We start from the raw sequence: 26,649 nt of genomic DNA on the forward strand, positions 1-26,649 counted from the left end.
CTTGCCACTAAAACATATCTATTTTTATTATAGTTCTTACAAAACTTTTTGGTATATCTACGTGAAATGTGCGATATCAACAAAATCACAACATACCCAGGAGCTTTATGTTCGTGAAGAAAATAGCGAAATCGGAATATTGATAATGATTGCTTATAAGCTGGAGCTATTCTAGTTTACAAGAGCAAGAGAATTTAGCAGTTTTTTTTGTAGTACTTAGGTCATCAGCTCTTGAGTATGTCTTTAAATTTGTGGTTTGCACTTGAAACAGCATTAATTTCTGAGCGACTAAACTCTCAGATGAACCTAAGCAATTAGGACAAATACGAGTGGACAAATAGATAACTTACAAGAACTGCGACACTTCTTGGCTTTTTCTGTTCTTTTTGCATACGTAGCAAAATCCACCATTTCTTACTTGTGGTTGATTGAGATTTTTTTTTGGAATCTAGCTATTCTCACTATATCCATATATGAATATCTAGAATACTATTGATAACTAGATACTTGATTATTAGAATGATAATATGATGAAGTTCGCGGTACATAGTTCTCCACTATGCTATCTGCCTCAGATCTCTCATCCAATCAGTACCAATTGCAGCCTAAGAACGAAATCTGTCTCTAAGATTTATTTGTCTTCACGTTTGTTAGTCGCTCGATGACGTCCGCTTCCAGGACGACGATGTTGGTTATGTTCTTCAGACCACGCATCCATGCTTGAAGCACTGTTGAAGGATTTCGATTAAATCTTTAACCAATTTCACGACACGGAATACCTACCTCAAAATTCGCCATCTTTCAAAGTCAAACAATTAGTTAAATCGTGATCTTCTACTAATTCTAAGCATTGTTAAGAAACAAGGTTCACTCATTAAATTGCGTTTACTTTGTGATGCAGTTTTTAACTTTCTTGCTACAAATTGTCTGTTTCACAGCAAAAAGCATATAATAACTTGCAATTCTTTGTGTATCGTTATGATGTTTTTATCACCGATGTTTTACATGCATCAAGTTGTTTTAAGATTCCAGCTTGGTGACTCATCTTTTTCGAAGTGTTGCTATTTTTTGACACATAGTATATATAAGTTGGTTTCACAGAAAAATATTCATGTATTCATTACACTTAGATTCTTAGCAACTGGTGAATCTTATCTTAGTCCTTTGTTCTTAGCTTAATCCATTGATTTTCTTCCTTACATCTGTTCTTTACATCAGTAATCAATTGATAAATGGTCATTAATGTTGACATTGAACATTTCATTCGCTTCATACTCGGAAATTAATAATTTAGTCCACTAAAACTTGTCAGACGACATTTTGGTTCCAAATATTATATGTTCTGCTGGCGAGAACATATGGCCATAGACACATGATTATATTTGAACTATTACATTACACTAATATTTTTCATCAAAAATATATGATGGAATACCGGCCTAAACAATGTGTTGTGACTCAATGTTAAGAGTTTCAGTGGAAAAATAGAAATTGAAGGAGTAAAAAGCAAAACGGTACAAGTGGATTTTTGTCTCAAAGCTAGTATTGTACAAATTTGGGTTAAAACTCTTTAAAAACTAAGAATGTTTCAAAATTTAACCAAAATATTTTAGTTTCAAGTTGTTAAAATTTCGCACTATATCAAAATAGAGTTATGTGTATCTATGATAAAGAAATTCTATGTAAACAATGAATTAACAAACTTTTTTTATTTTAGTATACAGCCTTTTTGTACAACCAGTAATTCATGTAAATGTAACACCAGTAAGATCACTTTTATCGCCAAACTCAACTCAAGCAGCCCAAAGAAATTTAGGAACACCTCCTCGAGCTATACCAGGAACAAGCGCACAACTTGTGTGTCCTTGTAATCGTCCAAATTGTCCACACAATATGGGCCAACAACCGCAATTTAACTCGATATGTGGTACGAGTTTTGCGAATACTTCTTCAAATCCAATGGGATCTAAAGATGGTGTTTATGGAGATCCGAAAAGTTTTTGTTGTACCAATCCGGAAATGAGACGTAATCGGAGGTTTATGTGACGATCGTACTTTTTTTTATAATTTAGTTAGGATTTGAAATTTCGTTTTGTATGTAAATATGTAAGTAGGTACTTTGTTTACTCTCAGGATTTGGTGTTCAGTTAAATTTTATGTGTAATTATAATTTAATGGTTGTGTTGAAAAAATTAAAAACAGACTGAAAGTTTTATTTTGTTTTATAATTTTATTTTTAAACAACAATATTTCTACAACATGAACGTGTAAAATTTTAGACCTTTTCGTTTCTTTAATCTTTAATAAAATCGTACTCGTACAAATGATAAAATATCTTAAAACCGAGATATATGAGATTTGTTGTAAGTACATCATTGTGCTTCAAAAAACTACTGGCTTCGGTAAAAATTACAATTTTCTTTTTTTCTATCCATACCTTATTTTACGTACTGATAAAATTAATCTTATTATAACGTATCATGTTCCTTCTTTTCGTATATTAACATACAATAATATAATGGCAAAAATATTAACACAAGCAGAGAACAACGTGGTTTCTTCTGCTACCATCACATTTCTTTGTCCATCGTCATCAAAATATTAGAAACAACAGGTTAAAAAGCAAAGGATAGGGGGTAAATTTATATAAAGGCTGAAAATAAAAACTAAATCAACTGAATCATAAATATAAAGAGAAAATGAGGTATAGAACAACAATATAGTCAAATAAAAATGCACGTCGATTACGCACTAACAAAACGAAATAAGTTGAAGAAGCAACTTAATTAATAAAACATCTTCTCGTACGTATCTACTTAATTCGGCTTATATACAAATAAAGTAAATGAGAGGAATTCTAAGATATCTATCACTGGTTCCTAAAAAAAATAAAAACTTCCATTCCACATAACGACACTTAACGACGTCATATTTTCCCACTTCATCACTAAGGCTACCGACTATAAGCCTCTAGCATTTCCAAAAAGAGCTTATTCATCGGCACCGACGATTCTTGCTGATGCACATTCGACCAAAACTTTCTAATCACATGATCTGCTTGCCTTAATGCAGGCATACACAATAAAAGTTGTTGTACTTGATTTACTGAGTTATTACACCTTAAAAAAAAGATATCATTAAAAGAATGTAATCAAAAAAACAAGTTACAGTAAAAACTCGATATAACGGACAAAATATTTTATTAATATTGTTTATTTAATACATCAGTATATTTAAATATAAATGTTAGCGCTTTTCGATAGAATCCAACTCGGGTTAATTCCCCCAAGTTGTTTTATTCAATGTTCATAGATAAAGTTAGGTATTCCCCAATGTCTATAAGATGTAATAAATTAAGGACGGCAGTTTTAGTTTTAACTGTTATTCAGCGCTAGATTGTTGTATATTTTTATTGAACTAAAAGTAGAACTAGCACTAGATCTAGAACTAAAAACATTGGGGTTTAGCCGTCTTAAGAGACGCATGGCTAAACCCGAATGTTTCTAGTTCTAGGTCTAATGTTAGTTCTAGTGGCAGTGCAAGTGTATAACTAGAACTAACACTATACCTAGAACTAGAATCATTCGGGGTTAGCCGTCTTTAGAGACGTGCAGCTAAACCAAAATGATTCTAGTTCTAGGTCTAGTGTTAGTTCTAGTTTTACACTAGCATTGTTACTATGTAGAACTAACACTAGAACTAGAATCATTCGGGTTTAGCCGTCTTTAGAGACGTGCGGTTAAATCCGAATGTTTCTAGTTCTAGGTCTAATGTTACTTCTAGTGACAGTGCAAGTGTAAAACTAGAACTAACACTATACCTAGAATTAGAGTTATTCGGGTTTAGCCGTCTTTAGAGACATGCAGCTAACCCAAAATGATTCTAGTTCTAGGTCTAGTGTTAGTTCTAGTTTTACACTAGCATTGTTACTATGTAGAATTAACACTATACCTAGAACTAGAATCATTCGGGTTTAGTTGTCTTTAGAGACATGCAGCTAAACTCGAATGTTCCTAGTTGTAGATCTAACATTAGTTCTAGTGACAGGGCTAGTGTAAAACTAGAACTAACATTATACCTAGACTAGAATCATTCGGGTTTAGTCGTCTTTAAAGACATGCAGCTAAACCCGAATGTTTCTAGTACTAAGTCTAATGTCAGTTCTAGTGGCAGTGTAAGTGTATAACTAAAACTAACACTATACCTGGAACTAGAATCATTCGGGTTTAGCCGCACGTCTTTAGAGACGTGCGGCTAAATGCGTGAATGATTCTAGTTCTAGGTCTAGTGTTAGTTCTAGTTTTAATTGTTATTCAACACTAAACCTAAAACTATTAGAAGAAACATTCAGGTTTAGCCATCTTAAGAGGCGCACTGCTAAACTCGATCAAGATCTTTATTTTATATTATGAAGCTTAAATATAAATCTAACAACATTACAAAACACGAATAGAATAAATTAAGCATTTGCTAACTCAAAGAGTAAAATAGTAGTTGCCTACCCATACGTGACGTCACGAACGGGCCATCAAGCTCTGCGAGATATATCCGTCCTCTTTTTTGTGTGCATTAAAATTATTCATTCAAACAGTTTAAAGTACAAATTAAAAGTTTTTCATATAACGGACACCGTTATATCGAGGTTTTACTGTATTTACAAATACCTGAGTATATTGGCAACATCAACTAGTGCTGAAAGTATCGCATCTCGAAACCTTTTTAAATTGTGACATTCTTCAAGTTTTACATCGGAATTAGCCAATACTAGGGCTTTTAAGAGGTAGTATTCTTCTTTTTGTATCGAAAGGACTTCTAATCTTTCACAAACGTGACAACACTAAAAAACATAGTTACACTCAAAAATGTATGTGAAAAGAATTAAATTTATAAAATTATATGAAATATATTTTGTACCGTTTGATATAATTCCAAAGCTCCACATTCTTTAGCTTGTTTCTCCTCTAAACTAAAATCACTAGCAAATTTTAATTTTCTCTGTCCAGTAAGTGGTAGACTTCTGTACGCTAACGTCAATGTGAGAATTTCAGCCCAAGTGGATTGCAATAATCGCATTTGATCGTTAAGTGATAAATCTGTAAATCCTGGAATCTGTTTAGCCCAGCCAATAATTCCGACCAATTCTTTATCATACAGATCGCTTAATATCGATAATGTTTTGTATTTGTTATTTTCTAACGTTGTGTTCGATTCTAATATTTCGGGTTCGCAACTAACCAAAGCTTCTAACATCTTAATATCTGAAGATAAAAGTTAAAACTAGATGTTAATAGTTATATACGGATGAGATTATTGTATGAAATGATGGAATTTGAGGAGCTTACCATCGAGACAAACTGTAGCACGTTGTTGCGCGGAAACTACTTGTACTTGATATGGACTTTCTGGGTTTCTTCTGTACTTTTGCCGCCCGCCTCGTACCCTATCTAATCGTACTCCTTCTTTTAACATTCCTGATCTTAAACATTTTGTAAATCTACATGCTTGACACGCTTTTCTTCTTCGTTTATTTATTTCACATTCACCGGAAGCTGGACATGTATATTCTATGTTTCCTATGAATTAATAATAGAAGCAATTTCAAAGGATATTTTCTGTTGATCTTTTAATAGACTAATCAAATTGTAATTTTAATGAACCCCCTTCGAGCTTAAGGCATAGAAGTTAAAAGTAACATTTTACGTTTTTCTCCCCAAAAACAACCAATAAAATTTAACGTTTTACCCAAAGGAACGCGGGATAACTTCCACCAACGTTTTATTATCACCGCTAAATTATGTCGTAAAGTGTTGCTTAACGAGCGCATACCGATTAAATTTTTGTTTTTTAAACGCGATCGTTAACTTTACGACGGTTGCGGTCAGATGATGCCGTTTCGATCAAAAATATTTTCCATTTTCCACCGTGTTTAACCCTACTACTTTATGTCAAGAATTTTTCAATAACATTCCTTTCTTATTAACCCAATTAAACAAATTCTCTTTTTCTTTTCTGATACATACCCTGAATAGTACGCTTAAAAAACGCTTTACAAGCCTCACAGGAAGCGACACCATAATGAAATCCGGAGGCGACGTCCCCACAAACCAGGCAAAGTCTCCGCGGAGAATCCTCCTCCTTCATCCCATCCTACAAAAAGGAAAATCCCGAATGTAATTTATACTTCCCCGAACGCAGATCTACTCCCGAAATCGAATCTCATTTGCAATGGATGTATTCGAGCGATCTACATAAAACCCATCCGGGTGTGATTACCGCGTCTAGACCCGATTCGTCACGTAGAAGATTTAATCAGATTAAACCATTACGACCTTGGTGAACTGGGTTTTGGGAATACATAGAAATTGAATTGAAAGCAAAATCTATAAATGAAATCTAAGCAAATTTTTATTATTACAAAAAATTAATTAGATATTTCGTATTCTTTTCAAGCGAAGAGAAAGTTTTTCGGATTTCTTAAGAGATTTCTATTTGATAAAATTGATTGTACTGAATCTGATCCTAATTTGAAACATTTCATTTACTTCTAATATTTTTTGATTACTACAAATATAAAGAACAGGATTAGGCAGAGAATCTTTCTCTTAATTCTTTCTGTAAGGAGAAATGGGAAAGGAAAGAGAAAAATTTTAAGTAACAGGGTGGAGAAATAACAAAGACAGAAATGAAGACAATAATAAAAGTCTAAAGAAAGAAATGCGCAAAGAGCTGTAAGGCATTACCAAAGTGTCATATTTCTCAATTAAGCTGGGGATCAAAATGTGGAAAGTTAAATTTTATTCTTGGGAATTGCACCCAATATTGGATAAAGGCTTTTTGCCACGCAGATGTTGCATTTTCATATAGCTGCACCTTTATACTGGGAAGCTAGGTTATAGTTGTTGTCAAACACAAGACTTGCAGAAGCAACTTTCTCATGATTACAGCTAATAGCAGAACCACGAGATCCCATAATAATGAATACAGAAACAAATATTTCTTTTAGTTGAGGAAAATTAAAAAAGCTTACTTCAGAAATGTTCCACTGCTTATTTAACAGCTCTACAATAATACAAAAGGAAAACATGCAGTGAGAGACATCGTTCTCATAAGTGACAGCAATATAGCCTCTTGTAAAAATTATAATTACTTAGCTAACAAACTCCCGGAAACTACAACAGCAACCAATTGTAGTATCAGCACAAAATGCCTCACGTTGTTTTATGGCAAGTGAAATTATGTCACATTTCATCAAAGCGTAGTTTACTTGTAAATCAAGCAAAAATACTTTGAGACATATTTCAACTGGGTATTCTCACAAAGATGAGGTAATTAACAAATTATCAATAAATGTGCAAAGAGCAAGATCTTTTATGGAACATGCAATATGACAACTTTCATTGATATTTGTAAGAACATATTCTATTAATTTCAAACAGCAACTAATAAGTAACTTGTTATAATTAATCTTTCGAGTTGATACCGATGCTTTTAGAGATATTGAGAGGCTCGAAAAGGAACTGTCAAAGCCCATAAAAACGATTCAGTTCATAATTAAAATTTGAATGAGACACATAAACACAGTAAAAAAGAAAAAAAAATAAATTAACGAGTTATTCATGAACCATGTTGTAGTTTATGTCGCTTAAAAACTCAAATTTTGGGTTGAAATCTAGAATCACATTCTTGGGCTTTCGAAAACATCACTTTGCTTTTAATACACAACTCAGTCTTGAGTTGTTGTGCAACTCCAAGTTTGATTAAGTACCCAAAATTATGATTTAATAATCTCAATACTTAAAGGAACAACTGTTGTTGGAACAAACGCACGCCAATTGATCATGAGTTGTTTCGAATTCAAAAACAATAATCTTGAATTAACTCAAAGTAATATTTGCTGATCAATCAGATCCATGCCAAAATAGTGTAAATGTATCAAATTGATAATCGACTGTTGCTGCTAATTTTGGAATCAGAAACTTGAAGATTTAAAAAACCATAATTTTTCAAATGGTATTGAATTTGTACAATAAAAGCTGAATTAGTCGACTTTTGATTTCTTTCCTTAAAAGATGTTCTTCAATTCCCAGTTGGAACATCAGTTCAATTCATGTTTTTTGTACCCATTGCAATATTATCACCTACAGCTTGACAAATTTATTTTGGACGGACAGTTGCGCAGAAGAAAGAGTGGGGTAGTAAATCGTTGAAGTGAAATAGGCGATCTAATGACTTCGACAAGCTTTTCAGAAATACATATCAGGTGAGGATGCTGGTGGCCGAAGCTGAGCGATTAACATTATATCAACCTGAAACTGGTCATCATATTGTAACGAATAGGCTTCTAAGCTACGGATCAGGATGTGATCTAATGATTAATTACAAAGAATTCCTGTTGAATGCTATTTTGCGAAGAACAGAAGATGATATCAACAAAACGTTAAAGACATGAACTAAAAAGATACCGTATTTACTGAGGTCTTAAGCAGTGTACGTGAGAGAATAATACAATTATCATGAAAGAAGTTATAGCCATTGTTAAATGACAATGAAGTAGAAGCTGAATCGAGAAGCAAACTTCGCAGAGAACCAATTCTAGTATCAATACAAAATGCGGACACTTTTAGAAAGTTTATTACGAGTAGAGCTTATATTAAAAGGTTCTGTAATGATTTCAATTGATTATCAGGGACATGTAGTATACGAAGTCAGAAGATCAAAGAATATAAATAAGGATAATTTATGCATGTTGGTAAATATGGAAACTAGGAATATCATAAAGGATTATGGTGTTCATTAGTATGAGGAAGACGGGCGAAAAGGGACAAACGGGCGGAAAGTAACTGTAATGTCAGAGAAGATTAGAAGTGGTTATTGGCAAAATTTAGATGTGGAAAAAAGGGCGAATAAGTACTAAATGGGAAATAAAGAGAGATGTGTAAACTTTGTAGGGATAAAAACATCTGGAGAACAGGTGTGACGAGTTGAGGGAGGAGGTCATGGATTGGAGGCAGATACTTGGACGAGGGACGATAAAGTTAATTGTCGCTATAAAGCTTGGAATTATGATCAAGGATTTAATTGATCTTATGTAGTAACTATTAATTGTTCCAACCAACAAGAAAAAAATGTTACCACCACACCAAATGTATTGCTTATATTGATAAACATTATGTTATTAGAATATAATAAAAGAAACGCATCAGTTTAATGAACAGCTGCCACTATGAATTCTAGAATCACATTCTTGGGCTTTTGAAAATATCACTTTGCTTTCAATACACAACTCACCCTAGAGATGTTGTACAACTCCAAGTTCGATTAAGTACCCAAGGTTATGACTTAATAATCTCAAAACTTAAAGCAATGTTTAACGTTAATTGATCATGAGTTAATTTTAATTTAAAAACAATAATCATGAGTGTAGTTCGTACTTGAAATTCTGGAACTATCCTCGAATTAAAATTTTTGAACCAACTCAAAGTAATATTTGCTCTGGAATTAGAAACTTGAGGGTTTAAGAGAATACAAGATCGTTGTTGAGGAAATTCATATATGGAAATACAAAAAGGAGGAATAAGTATTAAATGGGAAATAAAGAGAGAATGTGTAAATTTTGTATGGATAAGAACATCTGGTGAGCAGGTGTGACGAGTTGAGGGAGGAGGTCATGGACTGGAGGCAGATACTTGATCGAGGGACGGTGAAGTTAATTGTCGCTACAAAGCTTGGAATTATTTGTTCCAAACAACAAGAAAAAATGTTACTACCACAAAATGTATTGCTTATATCGATTATCTTATTAGAAGAAATTGAATTGTTTCTTATACTAACAAATTTTATTCTTATAAATTTCATTTTCTTATTTTTTTATACATACCTCAACAATTCCAATCCCTGAGTCGGTATGTGGTTGGGTAGTAGAAGAACAGTACTGTCTATCTGGACTCCCCGGAGACTTCAGCTTCTCATACTGCACCTTGTTGTCGGTGAACTCGATCTGCAAAGAACATAGGGCGTTCGGGCGCCGGATCGAGAGATACTATGAAGGGGGCGCGCTCTGGTACTCACTCCCTGATCGTGCATCACCGTCGTCGTAGGCGAGTACATGTCGCTGTTGGACGGGGAGCACTCCGCAAACGAGCCGTCCATCTCCTTCTTGATGTGCGCCATTCCGCTCGACACGTCGACCCCATTGTCGGACATCATAGACACCTGCGGAGTTTCAAAATGAACAAGAACTTAGATGGTCGTGACGTCATGGATGTGACGAAGACTACACGACGACGACAACGTTTGGCGTCGCAATTTGCGGTGAGGAGAAAGCGGACGGAATAAGAAAGGTGAAATCGGATTTTGTGTTCTGTCTCCGTTCACAACAATCTCCGGGCCCCCCTTATGAGTATTTTTATCCGTTGGATATATATTTTTCGAAAAGATAAGATTAGGTTTTGAGTTATGTTACATAATTGTTTTAAACGATGCATTTTTTAAGATGAATTAATAAGATAAGAATTTAGCGAATTAAATTTACCAATTGAAAGTTATTTTACAAACTTGTTTAGTTCGGTTCGAAGCCACTCAGTTTTAGAGTCGAATTATGAGTTTTAAGCGTCGGTGGCCGTTAGATAAATATTTTTACATCGCCAGATGCTAACCTACCGTAACATAAAAATATACGGCGCCGCGTACAGCGTCCTTTCAGTCTTCTGGCATCCGAATGATGTATGTCAGTTTTTGGTGGGGACGCCCACGCCAAGAATTTTAAAAGCTAATTGTAAATATTAACGAAAAATAACATTCTTAATACTATTTTCATTCTCTTTTCTGCTTGTCTTTAAAGATTGGCATATTTGCGAATAGATTACTAAATAGATGTTGCTTGAAACGTGACACTCTCCGAAACATCATCACACGCTAATTGGTTAAATGTTTGCAAGAAACGAGACGTTTTTCTCGAGGTTACACGTTGTTGACTACGAGTAAATGTTTGTTTTGTTCCTAAGAACATCCCCAAAGATCTTAAAACTATATTCATTTTAACTTTCTCATCGACATCGCAACCTCAAATGTTTATTATGTATTAAGTAACACGCAAAAATCAATTACCATAATTACACTCTCATTTGAATTGTACATTAGCATCTTATTTAATTACACCTAATATTTATTTTAAATCGAAACGTTAAAAGAAACCGTTATATTTTCGTTACATAAGATCCTTTTCGATTTGAAGCAACCCGTTTGTGATAAATGTGTCATCAATAAAACATCACGTTTCGAAAGCAAACAACGAACCTTTTTTTTACACTTTTGTTTGGATCGATGGAAGATTTTTGACAAATGTATGTTTTTAGACGACGACGTTAAACGCCCGCACGTGAGCAAATGGCGTTTTTAGTCGCACACGACCTGACTTTTCACTTTCCTTAACGACTCTCGCGATAATCGCAATTTCGGGACGGTCCCAAATGTCAAAGAACGCCTACGCCTCTCTCTGCTACATTGGGAAGAGGAAATTAACTCGAATCCTTCTAAATGATTCACGAACGTTGTCGTCGGGCAACCTGTTTTCTTGGCGTAAATAATTTGTTAGAGAGGAAATAAAAATAGCTGGTAAGAAAATACAATTTCAGAATAGTGCTTTAGAATCATATACAGTAAAACCTCGATATAACAGGCTAAGGCCCACTTTTAAAGAGAATAGAGTATCATTATATTCAAAACTTAGTTATATGAAAAATTTTTAATTTTCATTTTAAAGACTCTGAAGACTCACTAGACTAGAAAGTTTCGGGTTTAGCTGTGCATCTTTTAAGACGGCTAAACCCGAATGTTTCTAGCTCTAGATTTAATGATAGTACACTTTTAGTACAATAAAAATATACAACAATTGATTTATACATCATATAGACAATTCGGGATTCAATCTATGAGCGCTAACATTAATTAGCATTATTATCAACATTATAATAATAAAACAAGTAAAAAACATTTAAGACTTTATTCTGTAATCATTTTATCTTGCAACATGGATTCCCACATTAAAACCACAATCAACGTGCTTAAACCACGTGACGTTGCAGCATTTTTAAATTGTTATAGCTGATGCAGGTGATTAGCTTGATCATAGCCATCCCACAAGCAATTTGATGTAATTACGCGAATCATAGACTCTATCTATAACATATAGTGTAGAAGATAATGTATAAGGCACTAATTCTGTAACCACAAAGTCGCCATCTAAAATTAATCTAAAAAATAGATTAAAATTAGAATCGAAAATTTTCAATTCCGGGTTAAAAAATTTTCATATTTGTCCGTAATTTAAAATAATAAATAGGTTCATTAAAAGCCATCAATAAGGTTCGATATATTGTAAATAGGTGTAGGGATACATCTTTGTATTTATACTATTAATAGCTATTCCAAAGAAGCTTTTCTAATCGAATTTGAAATGATATATTCGAGCATCTTGTGTCAGATATCTATATATATTTTAAATAACTCGAGCACATAAATCGGGACGATGCTATGTACTTTTACGATAACAATTCTCTCCGTCTTAATTGCATAGTTCTTGCATGATATGGCACGTGGTGTTGTTTTGTTGGAACAACTTATTGTTACCATCTTCGAATCTAGACCAAATAAATTAGTTGACTCATCTAACTAATTGTCTTCCTTGTTTACTAACATAGCCATTCCACATTGTAACTGGTCCAGAGTCTAAACAATGAATCTGAGTGAATCTAATTTTGTACGTGTAAAATTCCTAAAGTAAGATCTTCAAAGACCAAGTTTTTGGGCGAGATGTGAAATTGAAAAAGCATTAAAATAGTTTTTATTTTTATGTTATTATTTTTGGCATAATTTTTTTTATTTTTTCTGCTCAATATAAATAATTTAAGAAATCATTCAAAAATCTTGTGTACAAAGACTTTTTGGATTAACTGTATGTTTAATGTTTTGATTAATTTCTTACAGCAGAGTTTATATTTACACTTTATATACGGTTACCACGGTCAGTGTGACGTGAATGACCAACAAAAATATTTATGTTCGCCACCATACGCAATTACATCCTTAACGCCTGGAACGTGAGCAGGTAAGGGCATAACATTTACATGACCCAAACCTCATTAAGTCATATTAAATTTAAGTAACCTAAAACATAATAAATTTTAAACAGACTCAAGTGTCGGTAGCAGCACATTACAACTAAAAACACTTAAAAATAGGCAGAGGCGGTAGCAGCATAAAGGATAGTCATAAAAACCATAAAACATAAAAACCATTAAACTATATAAATAAACGTTTCTATACCATACATTAAGTTTTACAAAACTTGTAAATTCTTCGCAGACAAATATTCAGTGATAATCTTCTCGGTGCCGTTCAGCTCAAGCTTCCTACAGACTTAAACATTTCGAAGACCAACAAACTAAATTGTGAACAAGTTTTTATATTATTGTCTCAAAACAAACATGGAATCTATAACACTTCTTTGAAATGTTTATCAGTGTCTTGTGGTAAGTAAATTAATTTGGCTAATGGGGATTAGGAGTGTGGTGTAACTAGACACCCTGCGATAGCATAATATTGATGGATTTAATATCATTTTCAAACCTTTTATGATTCTCTCCATTGACTCCTACAGAAATCTGGTCCTCTGTAGAATTCTACACTGTCTTTTAAGCATCTCATTCTCATCACTTATAGAATTTTTCTTTCTTCTTACACATCACATAGTACATTCTCATCTAATTTCCAGGAACATTTTACCTTGTGAATCTTTATCCTTGGACTCAAAGCACTGATCACTTCTCCAGATATCTCAACACTCAATGGAAAGTGGTATGAACACATTTCAAATTTTGTATCGTCTTTTAATCTCACCATTCCTCACTTGATAGGATCTCCATGTCCTCTTGTTGTACAATTTGTCGTCACATTTTCTGGGTCTATTATCTCGACTTTTTCTCTTTTATAGACTACCTCAGTTCATTAATATTCTTATCTATTATGGACGTTTAGTATTCAAGTCATTATCACAGAACATCTGGAAATATCTTTTTATATTTATTAGTTTTATATCTTAATCAGCGACATTGATCGATCATGAGTGAACGACATTTGACCAAACTGCTCTTAACTAAACTATCATGTAATATTTCCACCACAATAACACCATGAATAATGTATAACACAATTGCTTTTGGATCATTGCCAAACATCCACAGCAATAAGAAATTTAAGTTATTAATTTATTAAAATAGGATTATTTAGGACCAAGTTCGCTATTTTTCACAAGAACAAATTGACCGTCGAAAGGAGTCATTTACATATTTTACAACATTCCTTGTACCTAATCCTCATTTGCTGCAAAACCATCATAACTTTCTTAAGTTGAGAGATGATATATTAGTCACTTTGATTTGGTATAGACATTATTGTCACAAACGGACGATTAAGAGTAAAAAAACGTGACTTCAGGTAACACAAGACAATATCTTTATTTAATGTTATAAGTAGAATACAATATTTTATGTTTATAAAGTTGACGTTAATGAAATACATTTCTTACTTACCTATAAAAAATGATTACAGTAATTTGTATCTATTTGAAGTATTTTGAACTCATTTGTATACTTTAAAATGAAAAAGGAATCGAGTAAATATACTAGAAGTTAACAATCATGTTTATAAAAAAACATTTAAAATGCTTAAAGCGATATTTAATGACACACATAAATACGTAATGCACAATACGTTTCCTTCCCATCTGATTTACATTATTCATCGAAAAAAGCTTTTTTTGCCATTAACCACATCATTTTTCATTTAGCAACGCCGTAAATAATTGAATAATATCCATGTACTAAAGAACACAGCTATTTAGCGCATAAATTAGCGGGTTCATAAAGTTTACGGTCCAAAACAAAATCTGTTTACCTCGCCTTGTTTACCTTATCTGAATCGGAAAAAAAGTCGTTGTTGAAAACCGAGCATAATCTCGGGAATTGTATAAACTTGAAAAGAATGCGCCCAAACTCTCGCTACTGCATCCGGTTGTCGCGGCGCAATCCGACCGAAAACTTAATTTACCCACTGCCGCCGCCCACGTTGAAATAAATTTCCATAAAGAACAAAGTGCATTAACGTTTTTATTTTCGGCACCCTGTTAATGTGCTAATTCTACCAACGCTCGATCCCCAGACCGTAATAAACCATTAAAACCAACCAAAATGAACTTAAAAATTCCATTTACAAACAACAATAATAATTGAAATTGATATTTTTACTTTAGCCGTCACTATGACTTTGGATTGGGTTTGTTCATACAGCTGTATACATACCCTGTATGTTATTAATAAATTAGTGACTAAATGTGATAATGAAATTTGAGTTGTAGCCTTGCACTTGAACTATTTTAGAAAACAACTAAAACAAATTGTATAGTTGACTGTGCGACAGACGGAAACAAACGAAGGCGATACCTCGAGTTTCAGTCAAGGCCAACTGGATGGTTTTGTTCTGGATGGTGACATGACATTGCACTACAAGTGGACCCCAAAAAAATGGCACTAATAAACTGTTATTATTATTTTTTATTATTATTTTTACGACCAAAAGAGGGTGTCTTTTGTTGTAATAAAATACAATTCCAACGACATTCGAACATAAAAGGTGGTTTTTGTTTAATTGGATCGCGTTCGAACTTTGGATTTAACATTAATTGAACCAATATTTTTATTGAATTAAAACTAGAACTAGAAACATTCGGGTTTAGCTGTATGTCTCTTAAGACGGCCAAATCCGAATGTTTCTAGTTCTAGGTTTAGTGTTAGTTCTAATGTTAGTGTTAGTTCTAGTTTTAGTTGTTATTCAACGTTAAATTGTTATATATTTTTATTGAATTAAAACTAGACCTAGAACTAGAAACCTTTGGGTTTAGCCGAACGTCTCTTAAGACGGCTAAATCCGAATGTTTCTGGTTTTAGCCCTACTGTTAGTTCTAGTTTCAATCAACAAAACTTTACAACAATTTAACACTGAATAAAAATTAAAACAAAAAAGTTTTGGGTTTAGCCGTCTTTAGAAACGTGCAGCTAAACCCAAATGATTCTAGTTCTAGGTATAATGTTAGTTCTAGATAGTAGCAGTGCTAGTGTAAAACTAGAACTAACACTATACCTAGAACTAGAATCATTGGGGCTTAGCCGTCTTTAGAGACGTGTGGCTAAACCCAAATGATTCTAGTTCTAGGTATAGTATTAGTTCCACATAGTAACACTGCTAGTATAGAACTAGAACTAACACTAGACCTAGAACTAGAAACATTTGGGTTTAGCCGTCTTTAGAGACGTGCGGCTAAACCTAAATGATTCTAGTTGTAGGTCTAGTGTTAGTTCTAGTTTTAGTTTAATAGAAATCTAAAACAATCTAAATATTAACTAAAACTAGAGCTAACACTAGCTCTAGAGCGAACACTAGACCTGGGGTAAACCCGAATGTTTCTAGTTCGAGGTTAAGTGTTAGTTCTAATGTTAGTGTTAGTTCTAGTTAATGCTAGTTGTTATTCAACGTTAGATTGTTACATGTTTTTATTGACATAAAACTAGAAAGTTTCGGGTTTAACCATGCATCTTTAGAGTTGTGCACCTGTTTTTTCACAAATTTTTCATATAACGGACTTTTGGCTACAACCTCCACTTCCTTTCCCGTATTAATCCATTATATCGAGGTTTTACTGTATTATAAAAAGGTGTATGTGTACTTAAATATAACCAAACTCAAAGTTAAAAATTAAAATTTATAACAGGACAAAAAATTCCGTCGTATAAAATTCGTGACGATCACATGATGTTGGAAGTTGGAAGTTTAAAAATACTCCTTATCTCGTCATAAATTAATCTCATTTGGAGATTGGAGGCGCTTTAATCCTTTGCCTACCCCAACATAAAACTTCGCTGAGATACCGTAACGTTTACGTCGAAAAAAATTATTATACCGTTACTTAACCAACGGTTATTTAATGATAAATTACTGACCAATTTTTATGTTTTTATATTGTTAAGGTTACTCGGTTTGAGAAATAAAGATTTTTTTTAGACGTTCAAGGTTAGCGTGGCTCCCATTTCAAAAACACCTATTATTATAAATCAGCTGTTTCCGTTAATAAATTACGATAGAGGAATTTGCATCTCGCTCACCTGGAAACCGGGGAATCAGACAGTGACTTGCAAGAAAGTGAACGGAGGAGCGAGATTAGGTAATCAAATTGCATTTGATTTGAATGTAAAATTTGGCAAAGTCTACGCTTGGAAACATTTTGGTCGGACCAGGTGTTTACTTTCGGGTGGACGCGCCCGGTAAAAGATGACTTATTGACCTGACAACTTTAAAATGTTAAACTATTTAATATATTCTTAGATTATTTCAGACGTCTCAAAAATTAATGTAAAAAATTCAGTTGAATAACTTGAAACTAAAACGTTAACTCCCATGGGACTTGAGATGTGAATTTAACGACTTCCAGACGAGAATGACCTTGCACATGGAAGACGACATTATGCGGGCCAATTTCGGCTAAGCCCCCCGTTACTTAACGACTTCTTTTATCACCATTTTACAGCCGACACATTAGGTCAGTCTACTCTCGCACTCTCCCAATTCCCGGACGGCAAATTTACTTTTTTTTTGTTTTCATTCTCGACACACAACGAAACAAAATCGAATAATAAAAAAGTGCGAAAGGGAAATCGACGGCGCGGGGCGAAGCATTTTTCACATTATAGCGATACAAAAACACGACCAATCATAAATCACATTGGAAGCTCTACTACGTGGTTATATTACAAACGACCTCGTCCCCGGAAAATAATTCGAACGGTTCGCGTGCTCAAACGGCAACGTTACTTTCAGCGATTTTCTCACTCGAGTACTCAGAAAATGGTTCGAATTCTTCGCTTTCAGGCTTACATAATGCCGATGTCGCAAGGTCATACTGTGAATCACCAAACATTTAAACGTATCGTTTAAAAGAAAATAAATGACGTTTTAGTAACAACAATAAGCTTTAGGCATTTTTTCCAACATTTTCTTATAATTCCTTTTCCTAGAATTCTTACATAACAATAACATTAAAAACATCTAAATGTATAACGTAAAATTTAAATATGCAATATAGGATGCAGATGACAAATTGTTAAAGGAAAACGATGCGAGAGAGATTTGAAAGGAAAATAAATTATGCAATATAAAGAATCAAACGTGATATGAATTTTACAACGATCTCCAAATTTACGTGGATCAGTGTAACCGTAGGAAAAGACAGCATATTTTTAGCATCAGTTTATACAAAATGTAATCCTTGAAAAATTTCACATTGATCTAGTTTTATTTTTATTACTCGAGCATCATTTTATGTATTAGACGATGAGATGTCTTTTGAATGCTTTTAATATTCAATTATTAATTGAAAGGTAATGATGATTAATCCTTTATTGGTTCTTGTACTTTTTTGGCAACCTTGAATTTAATCTCCATGGATATTGTTTCTATAATAACAGTGTAAAGTTGATTATCTAAATCAATTTATAATTATTGTATTGCTTCAAGGTCTTGTTTCTTCATGTCAGGTAAAGTTTTCCAAAATTTTGTGTCAAGTTTGATTCTCAGCTTGTCCAATATTGAAGAGATGGTATTTTAGGGACGCATGGTTGGTCAGGAAAGCTGAAAGCGATCTTAGGTCCCCTTTGGTGAAGCATAAAACTTGTTTGGTTTTCTTTTGCGACGGAATTATCATACTCTTCGCCGGTCTGTGTCCTGAAAGTTATTTCCAGCCTCTATTAAACCTAACAAAATGGTTGAATTTGAAGTAATATTGAAGCAGACTTTCTCTGAATTGTTTCATTTTTTTCAACCCATACATCCGGATATATCTGACGATAACACAACTAAGGATGTAAAAATTGATAATCAAAGAATAGCCTAATAGTATTAAAGACGATATTAAATTAAATGAATTATTCCAGCGATTCGTTACTTCAAATATTACAGGAATAGGAATACCAGTTCGGTACTTCTATTTCTGTTACTACAGAATGTTGCTTTATGGCTGCAAAAATGCATTTCCACATTGGAGATAACGTTATTATGGACTAAGTATCTATTTGTCTAAATATATTAAGTATCATAAATGTAAGTTATGCTAAAGGGTTATTTAGGTTGAACCTATAGTTACTAGTTGGGACTACTTAAGCATAAGGTAGTGATGATGCATTGCCGCAACATTTACCACTCTTATCGTGTCTTAGTTATCAGGTAAATGTAATTCAAAAATCCTAAGCTATGATCTTGTACACTAAGTTACTATTCATATAACAACAACTAAATTTCAACACTCCCATGTGGCATGAAACATGATATACTAGTTTCTCCCGCTTTAGACGCAATCAGTACTCATCGAATAAATCAAATTTATCGCTAAATGATCAATTATATAACATGTTAGGGTTTCGGCTTTGCCCCCTTTTGTATTTTTTTGCTAGGAGAAATTGTTACAATTTACAACATAAGAGATATGCCAAAAGGCGAGGATAGAAGCAAGTTGTATTCTTCGCGATGCAGATGTGAGCTGGACCTAGATCAGGGATTCTGTTTAGTTCACCAACGTTATGTAGTGCGTTCATTTATTTGTCCCATATAATATATAACATACTATAATATCCTACAGTTAAAGTAAAATTTCTTATCATTTTGAAAACACCTTTATGGAGTTGAACCTAATAAGTTTTAAAACTATCAGATAAATCATTCTTCAGTTTTAGGTTTAGTTACGCTATAGATGATGTTATTATATAGTTAATGCTCCTGGTATCGAGTATAGTGTACAGGGTGTCCCAATTTCGATGTCCGCATAGGCTATCTCCGAAACTAAAAGAGATAGAAAAAAAGTAGCTTACATGTCATGATCTCGTTTTTCGAGAAAATGCTAATGCCGAAAACTCCGAACAGCTATCGTCTTTTGTTTTCGCCCTATCGGCAAAAACTGAAAATTTTGCGAAAACGACAATCGCGAATATCTCTCTTATTATCAAAGATGGAGTATTATAAATAAAACATTATATGGGTAACTTTTTAAGAAGAATTCAGTGGCGTAGGTAGAATTTTTTTTCCATCTTTTATTTTCGAGATTTTAGACGTAACTTTATTTTTTTAAATGGAAACCATAGTTGGCTATGACTTAAAATAATTTGTTATTTTCTTCTGATAACAAATATACCGAGAGATCAAAAAAGCCGGTCCGCTAAAAACTACTTTCCCAAGCGCTTGATACCAATATTTACTGCCCTCGTCACAGCCTCCTCCCATCTCTACTTGTTTTTAATTTTCAACGTTCTTATTGGTCGACGAGGTGATATCGATTTTTAGTTTCAATGGTTTCGATCAGCTGAGCTCAGAGTCGTGTTCTTGGTTTTGGAGTTTGATGTTTTCAATATTTCATTTTGAATTTATTGCGGTTTTATTTAATTTTATCTGTCTTTATTAAGACAAAAATTCGATTGTGATTTTTCTCTAAGGTAAATAATTATTTTATTTTAAATTAGTTTGGTATAAATTTCGTTGATTTATTTTTAGGTTAAATCATGCCGTTCACCTTAGAAGAAGACAAGTTTCAAAGTTTCTTCTCCAACCTTATCTTCGAAATGGAGTAAAAGATCAAAATGGGGTATGGAAATATTCAACAAGTCTTTGTGTAAAGGAATTTAGGGAGACATGCCTGGAAAATGTAGTGAATTACCTTATGTCATGACATTAGAAAAGTTGTCAAAGTGCTTTGTTACAAGAATTCATTGAATAATTACATGATGATGAATTGGAAGAAGGATTTTTTCAACATGACAATGCAACTGCACGAACAAACAAAAGATTCCTTCATGAATTTTATGATGATTGAGTAATCGGTAGAGGATGTTGGCCACCTCGCTCACCCGATCTAACACCACTAGATTTCTTTTTATTTGGTCATTTCAAAAATTCTGTCTACAAAAACCGTTTACATACCATAGAAGAATTGGAAGATGCAATACGACACAATGTTCAACAAATAACTGCAAAGCATCTTGTACAGGTCTTCGATAATATGAAAAGAAGAATCACTTTATGTTTAGAATGGTCAACATTTTGAAATTTTGAATATAATAAATAAAACTTCTAAACCTTCATTTATATAATAAAATAAAAGATCTTTTTGTGATTTATGAAATAAATTAATTACAAAAGAATAGTTTAAAGGGTTTTCTTTTTTTAATTAATCCTTTTTAAATATTTTCATCATAATTTAAATTTACATCCACCAATCTAACTCCAGAGAAAATTTATTTCGAATCTTGTTTAACGAGAGTAGCTTTTTTAATTTTGTGCGTGTGAGTTTTTAAGGTTATGTTTACTAAACTAAAAGTTTCCTCCCATTTCCCCACCACTATTAAAACAAGTGGACGGAGGGTGTGACCACTGTGACGAGGGCAGTAACTATTGGTATCAAGCACTTGGGAAAGTAGTTTTTAGCGGACCGGCTTTCTTGATCGCATTGTATATAGTTTGTGGGGTATATTTCTTATAGTTATTGAATAATTAACAAAAATTCATTTTGTTCCATCTAAATCTAATGTATGTATTTAAAAGTTAACGTTGCTATGGTGATAACCATACATACTATGATGGAATATAATGTATCAATTTTTTTTGTTCTTTCTAAAACTATTGTATGTATTTAAAACTTAATGTTGTTATGGTGATAACCATACCATGAGGGAAAGCATTGTTTCCAATTATTGCCAAAGTTTGTAGTAAGGACAGTAGAATCTAACAGGACTGCTACATCCATTGTATTTTTGTAGTCGACTACGGGTTGGTTGCTCGCACTCTACGTCACACTATTTGCCACGCCTGGTAGATAACTCTCTGTGTTTTTAGAGGTTATATGATAGACATTAATACCTCTAAAAAGGCTCAATGTGCTGCCTTAATATATTGAGGTATTTCCCTGAGTTTAAGTTTTTATGGTAGATACTATATGCCAAAACTCTATTATCTAAAAGGGCACACCATACATTGAACCCCAATCTTCTTTGAACACTCAGAGACTTCATCGGTCCAGATGACATTTTGAACAAACAGCAGATTATTTAATTTTTCTAAATATCATCTACAAAATTTTAATCTTAGATTGACATCTCCGGTACGTAAATAATGAGTTAGCCCCGCTTTGTATGGTTTATACTTATTTTTCTTTCATATTCGGGAGCAGCGGCTTTTGGGTGAGACGTCTTGTTGCAATTTCTCTTGCAGGTCATTTTGGTATGTTTTTGTATGTGGTTTGGGGAAGGACCAAATATCCATTAAATTTTCTGCGAACCGGCTGAAGGTTCTTACGTGCGGTTGTCTTCTTTCTGGATATCTTGTGAAATAAAATTCCGCGGCTAACGTCGCATTCTTATCTGATAACATATAGCATTCCATCATGTTACATTTTTCATAATTTTCGAAATTCATTGTAAAGTTTTATTCAGTTTTGTTATACTTTGACACTTAACATGCTGGTGCATCGTACCAGCACATAATGCCAGAGTTGTTATCGAATTTTTAAATACAAACTTTGGCAATTATTTGATACATTATGTTCCATCATAGTATGTATGGTTATCACCATAGCAACATTAACTTTTAAATACATACATTAGTTTTAGACAGAACAAAATGAATTTTTGTTAATTATTCAATAACCATAAGAAATATACCCCACAAACTATATATATTTGTTATCAGAAGAAAATAACAAATTATTTTAAGTCATAGCCAACTATGGTTTCCATTTAAAAAAATAAAGTTACGTCTAAAATCTCGAAAATAAATGATGGGAAAAAAATTCTACCTACGCCACTGAATTCTTCGTAAAAAGTTGCCCATATAATGTTTTATTTATAATACTCCATCTATGATAATAAGTGAGATATTTGCGATTGTCGTTTTTGCAAAATTTTCAGTTTTTGCCGATAGTACAGCCTGGGGACTGTACTGTATTTCAGGGGGACACGACAGTACGCGTCAAGAACATGACAGTACGATTCTTCTGAGACAGTCAAACCGCTCTCCAGGCGTTGCAGGCCGTGAAAACGCTGTCGGCTCTGGTTAATGACTGCAAAAGAACTTCAAACATACTAAGTTGTGACAACAGAGTTTCTCTGATCTGAGTCTCAGATCACTCTGGGGTTGCCGACAATGAAGCGGTAGATGAGCTAGCACGAGAGGGCAGCGCTAAAGCATTTGTGAGGCCAGAGACAGCAGTTGGTGAAATAAATAAACATCACCACTGTCAAACCCGGAAATATCTTAGGACTTACTCGTAGCAGCATTAAAGTTCTAGTGAATGTCTTTACTGGGCACTTCCGATTAAAGACACCTCAATTTGTTGGGCCTAGCCGACGATGTTGAATAGCCGACGAGGAGATGGTTGAGCATATGTTATGATACTGGACTGTTTTTAATCGAATCAGATTCTCGATTTTTTTAAATGTACGCTATAGCTCGGACTGCACGTGACAATTAATTAATCATGTCTTATGGGCTACAGTGAAGTCTTTGTTCAATCAATCATCGTTTGTTCATTTTATCACAACGCTTTGGATGCAGAGTATCAAATTTGTGTACAAACTGTCAGCTCAGATTTTCTTGTATTCGATATAGACATCAAGCGTACGCTTCTTGGCTCCCCTGACTTCTCTATCAGTAAAGAGATGTTGTACGATGCTCGTGATTAGTCTTTTTACATATAGACAATACACAAAACATCGACTGTCAGTTCCCAATCAAGCGTATCTCTAACTCTTTTGACCCCGATGGTTCTACTTTTATACTTTTAGCACCTTTCTAACTTTAGTTTATCTAATTCGCAAATATTCTTTCTTTTTGGATTTGTTAATTATTATTTCTAATAGTTTAGCTATGTGCTGATTGATACTTTTTAAGTAAGACTACAATTATGACTAAATTAACATTTTATACATTATTGTACCTTCTTTAAAATTGTCTTCCTTGTTTCAGCATTAACGTTATGAAATATATTGTATCATTAAATTACTTGCAACTTAATTATTTTCCTTCAACAATTTCATCTTTTCTATTTAATAAAAATGTCTAAATCTTCAATGTGAAATGGAATGGTCGCATAAGACAAATTGTTGAGAAGGAATGTCCAAAGTATACAGTGACGTCATAGTTGTCTGCAAAGCTTTTGCCAGGAAGTGGTGGGAGAGACGAGAAAGGAACAGGAAAACAGCGAGAGATGATGATATTCTGGGACCAAAAATCTCTTTTCGTCTATCCTATGAAGGAACCCTTTTTCTCTTCCTTGTCTGGCCGTCGTCTGTGGTCGACATCGCGAGGCGATCGAGACCTTGGCACTGAATCTGGATTTCGTCACGCCCACGCAACGCATTGCCGAAGAAAGAGAGAGCAAATACGTACTAGGGGGAAACAGTTTGAAATTCGATCACGAACAAAAGAAACTGTATTCTAGTGGAATCAGGAAGACTATTACGTTGACTACATACTTGAGATATTTTCTTTTACAGCGGTTATAATATATTTTTGAATTTTTTTTATCATGAACAAGTGTAATAAAATGAAAAAATATAATCTCTTATCTAATCTAAGAATAAAACAATATACGTGCGAAAAATGGGAAAAAAAAGTTAACCAAACTAACCTAGGTCAATCGAACGTCTATATTTATCCAGTGTATATTTGTATAAGCGAAACGCGCTTTTAAATGGCGTTTTGGAGGCTCAACAAGCGAGAGATATAAGTTTTTAGAGAAACCATCAGGGTCATGTTTAAAAATATTTTCAAGGTCGGATACAAAACGTAGCGTTTATCTATGAAGAAATAATTGTCCTTATTTTTTATTCAAATCATTCATCAAAGGAAATGACAGGAAATATTACATTGTTACACATCCATAAAACCCTGATACGTTTATTATCCTTAAAACATAGTTTATTTCTCCAATTTTCAAACGCGTTCCGCAATTTCTAACGATGATCTCACATCGCATTTTCATAAATACATAAAGAATATTCCGCTTATCCAACAATGTAAACAACCGAAATGATCGTATGAAAACTAATAGTACCTGAATAAAAAATATCGTTTCAGCCAAAGCATCATTTTCCAGGGTAGTTCAAAACTTTATGGATGTTTAAAAATAAATAACATAAACTAATGGTTGTCTCAAACATGTCTTGGTGTTGTAGGTATCTATTTTTAATAACCTAGATATGTGGAAAATACAGAAAAAACAGAAACAACTACAAGAAAATTATATCTTAATGGATTTTCAAATAAGATTATTTAATGAGATGTTATTAAATGAAGGTAAATTATGTCTAGACTTTGAAGTTAATGAGAAAAATATAAAGTCATTTTTGGTTTGTTTTAAAGAAAAATTAACACTTGCCTGTAGGAAAGTTTTAAAAATAAAAGAACCAGTCTAAATATTTATCCTCAGATGCACCGCCACGCAGAGAGGGAACGTTATTTTTATTTTAACAGCAATTTTTTGGCTGGAGATCGCGTTGCGAAGAATGACTTAGGTCACGGCTGTACGGCAGAAACCGAAAATAAAACATAACCGAGTAACATTAACCATACACGATCGTCGATTCTAAAAACATCCCGTTTGGAGGCCGCAATTCGCTTAGCAACTCGGAAACGAAGATTTCGATTTTCCCTCCAAAAATGAATATAATAAATAGCGAAAATTTCCCAGGATAAAAAGTTAATTAATTAAAATTTAATTTTACGTACCACATCTTGCATCCACGTGTCCATTTTCATGTATGAGCACATCGACGTAAAAAGAAAATCCGTGAAATTAAATAATAAAAGTTGCGGGGGGATAGTTTCGAATTGAAACGTTGTCGGCGAACCCAAAGTGTCACTTCGTGGAAAACGCGATGCGTGTCACATGACCATAACAAATCGCGAACAAATTTTCGTCTGGCGAAAGCCCCTTTTATGTAACTGTACGGGACACGGAGCGAGAAACGAAGGCTACTGACTGAGCTGAAGGCTACAACTGACTGAAATCAGACGGTTACCAAGCGAAATGAACCACGTGCTCGCCGAGTGAAGGACGTGCAGTAACAAAATTCGTCGGCGAATTTCGGCAACGGCCCTCCCGATGCCGTGCCCGCCACGGGAAATAGAAACAACGAATAAAAAAAATTTTATACATGAGACATCTCTCACCGTCAGACGAAGAAAGATACAAAAAACCTGATCGATCACTTTAAACGTGATGATGTTACTTACTTACACTTAAAAAAAACTTTTCAAATTTATTTTTTCCCCAACCATTCTATGTTATGTATAAACAAACAAATTAAACATTTTCAAGAAAATTAATTGAAAATCCGGATATTAAAACGCGAACAATAATAAACCGAGATTAATTTATAATGTGTAAAATTTAATAACTCCTATTTTTAGTAACCGAAAACGAAACGAAAAATCGTTTCTATTATCAGATTTTTTTTTATTCGGAGTGAAGGCGCCCGGTTAACTTTCTAAACGTCGTGTATA

The 26,649-nt window shown here is 33.6% G+C and overlaps 2 protein-coding genes across 2 annotated transcripts in view; one reads left to right on the plus strand and one right to left on the minus strand.

Moving 5' to 3' along the window:
* The window catches only part of LOC111423902 (nucleoporin 210), a 12,704-nt gene extending 10,489 nt beyond the window's left edge, over positions 1-2,215 (plus strand). Inside the window, exon 11 of the mRNA XM_023057284.2 lies at positions 1,718-2,215. Coding sequence (XP_022913052.2) covers positions 1,718-2,046 — 329 coding nt within the window. The 3' untranslated portion in view covers positions 2,047-2,215. The remainder of the gene's footprint in view (positions 1-1,717) is intronic.
* LOC111423903 (estrogen-related receptor) lies at positions 2,205-26,207 on the minus strand. Its single transcript, XM_023057286.2, has 8 exons — positions 25,873-26,207; positions 10,069-10,212; positions 9,878-9,997; positions 6,021-6,147; positions 5,343-5,573; positions 4,915-5,258; positions 4,665-4,837; positions 2,205-3,119 (listed from the first exon to the last, which is right to left on the minus strand). The coding sequence occupies exons 1-8, from the start codon at positions 25,912-25,914 to the stop codon at positions 2,954-2,956; spliced, it is 1,347 nt and encodes a 448-aa protein (XP_022913054.1). The 5' UTR covers positions 25,915-26,207; the 3' UTR covers positions 2,205-2,953.
* Between the last annotated feature and the right edge of the window lie 442 nt (positions 26,208-26,649).

The sequence above is a fragment of the Onthophagus taurus genome, chromosome 7, assembly GCF_036711975.1.
Source record: "Onthophagus taurus isolate NC chromosome 7, IU_Otau_3.0, whole genome shotgun sequence".
NCBI classification, from domain to species: domain Eukaryota; kingdom Metazoa; phylum Arthropoda; class Insecta; order Coleoptera; family Scarabaeidae; genus Onthophagus; species Onthophagus taurus.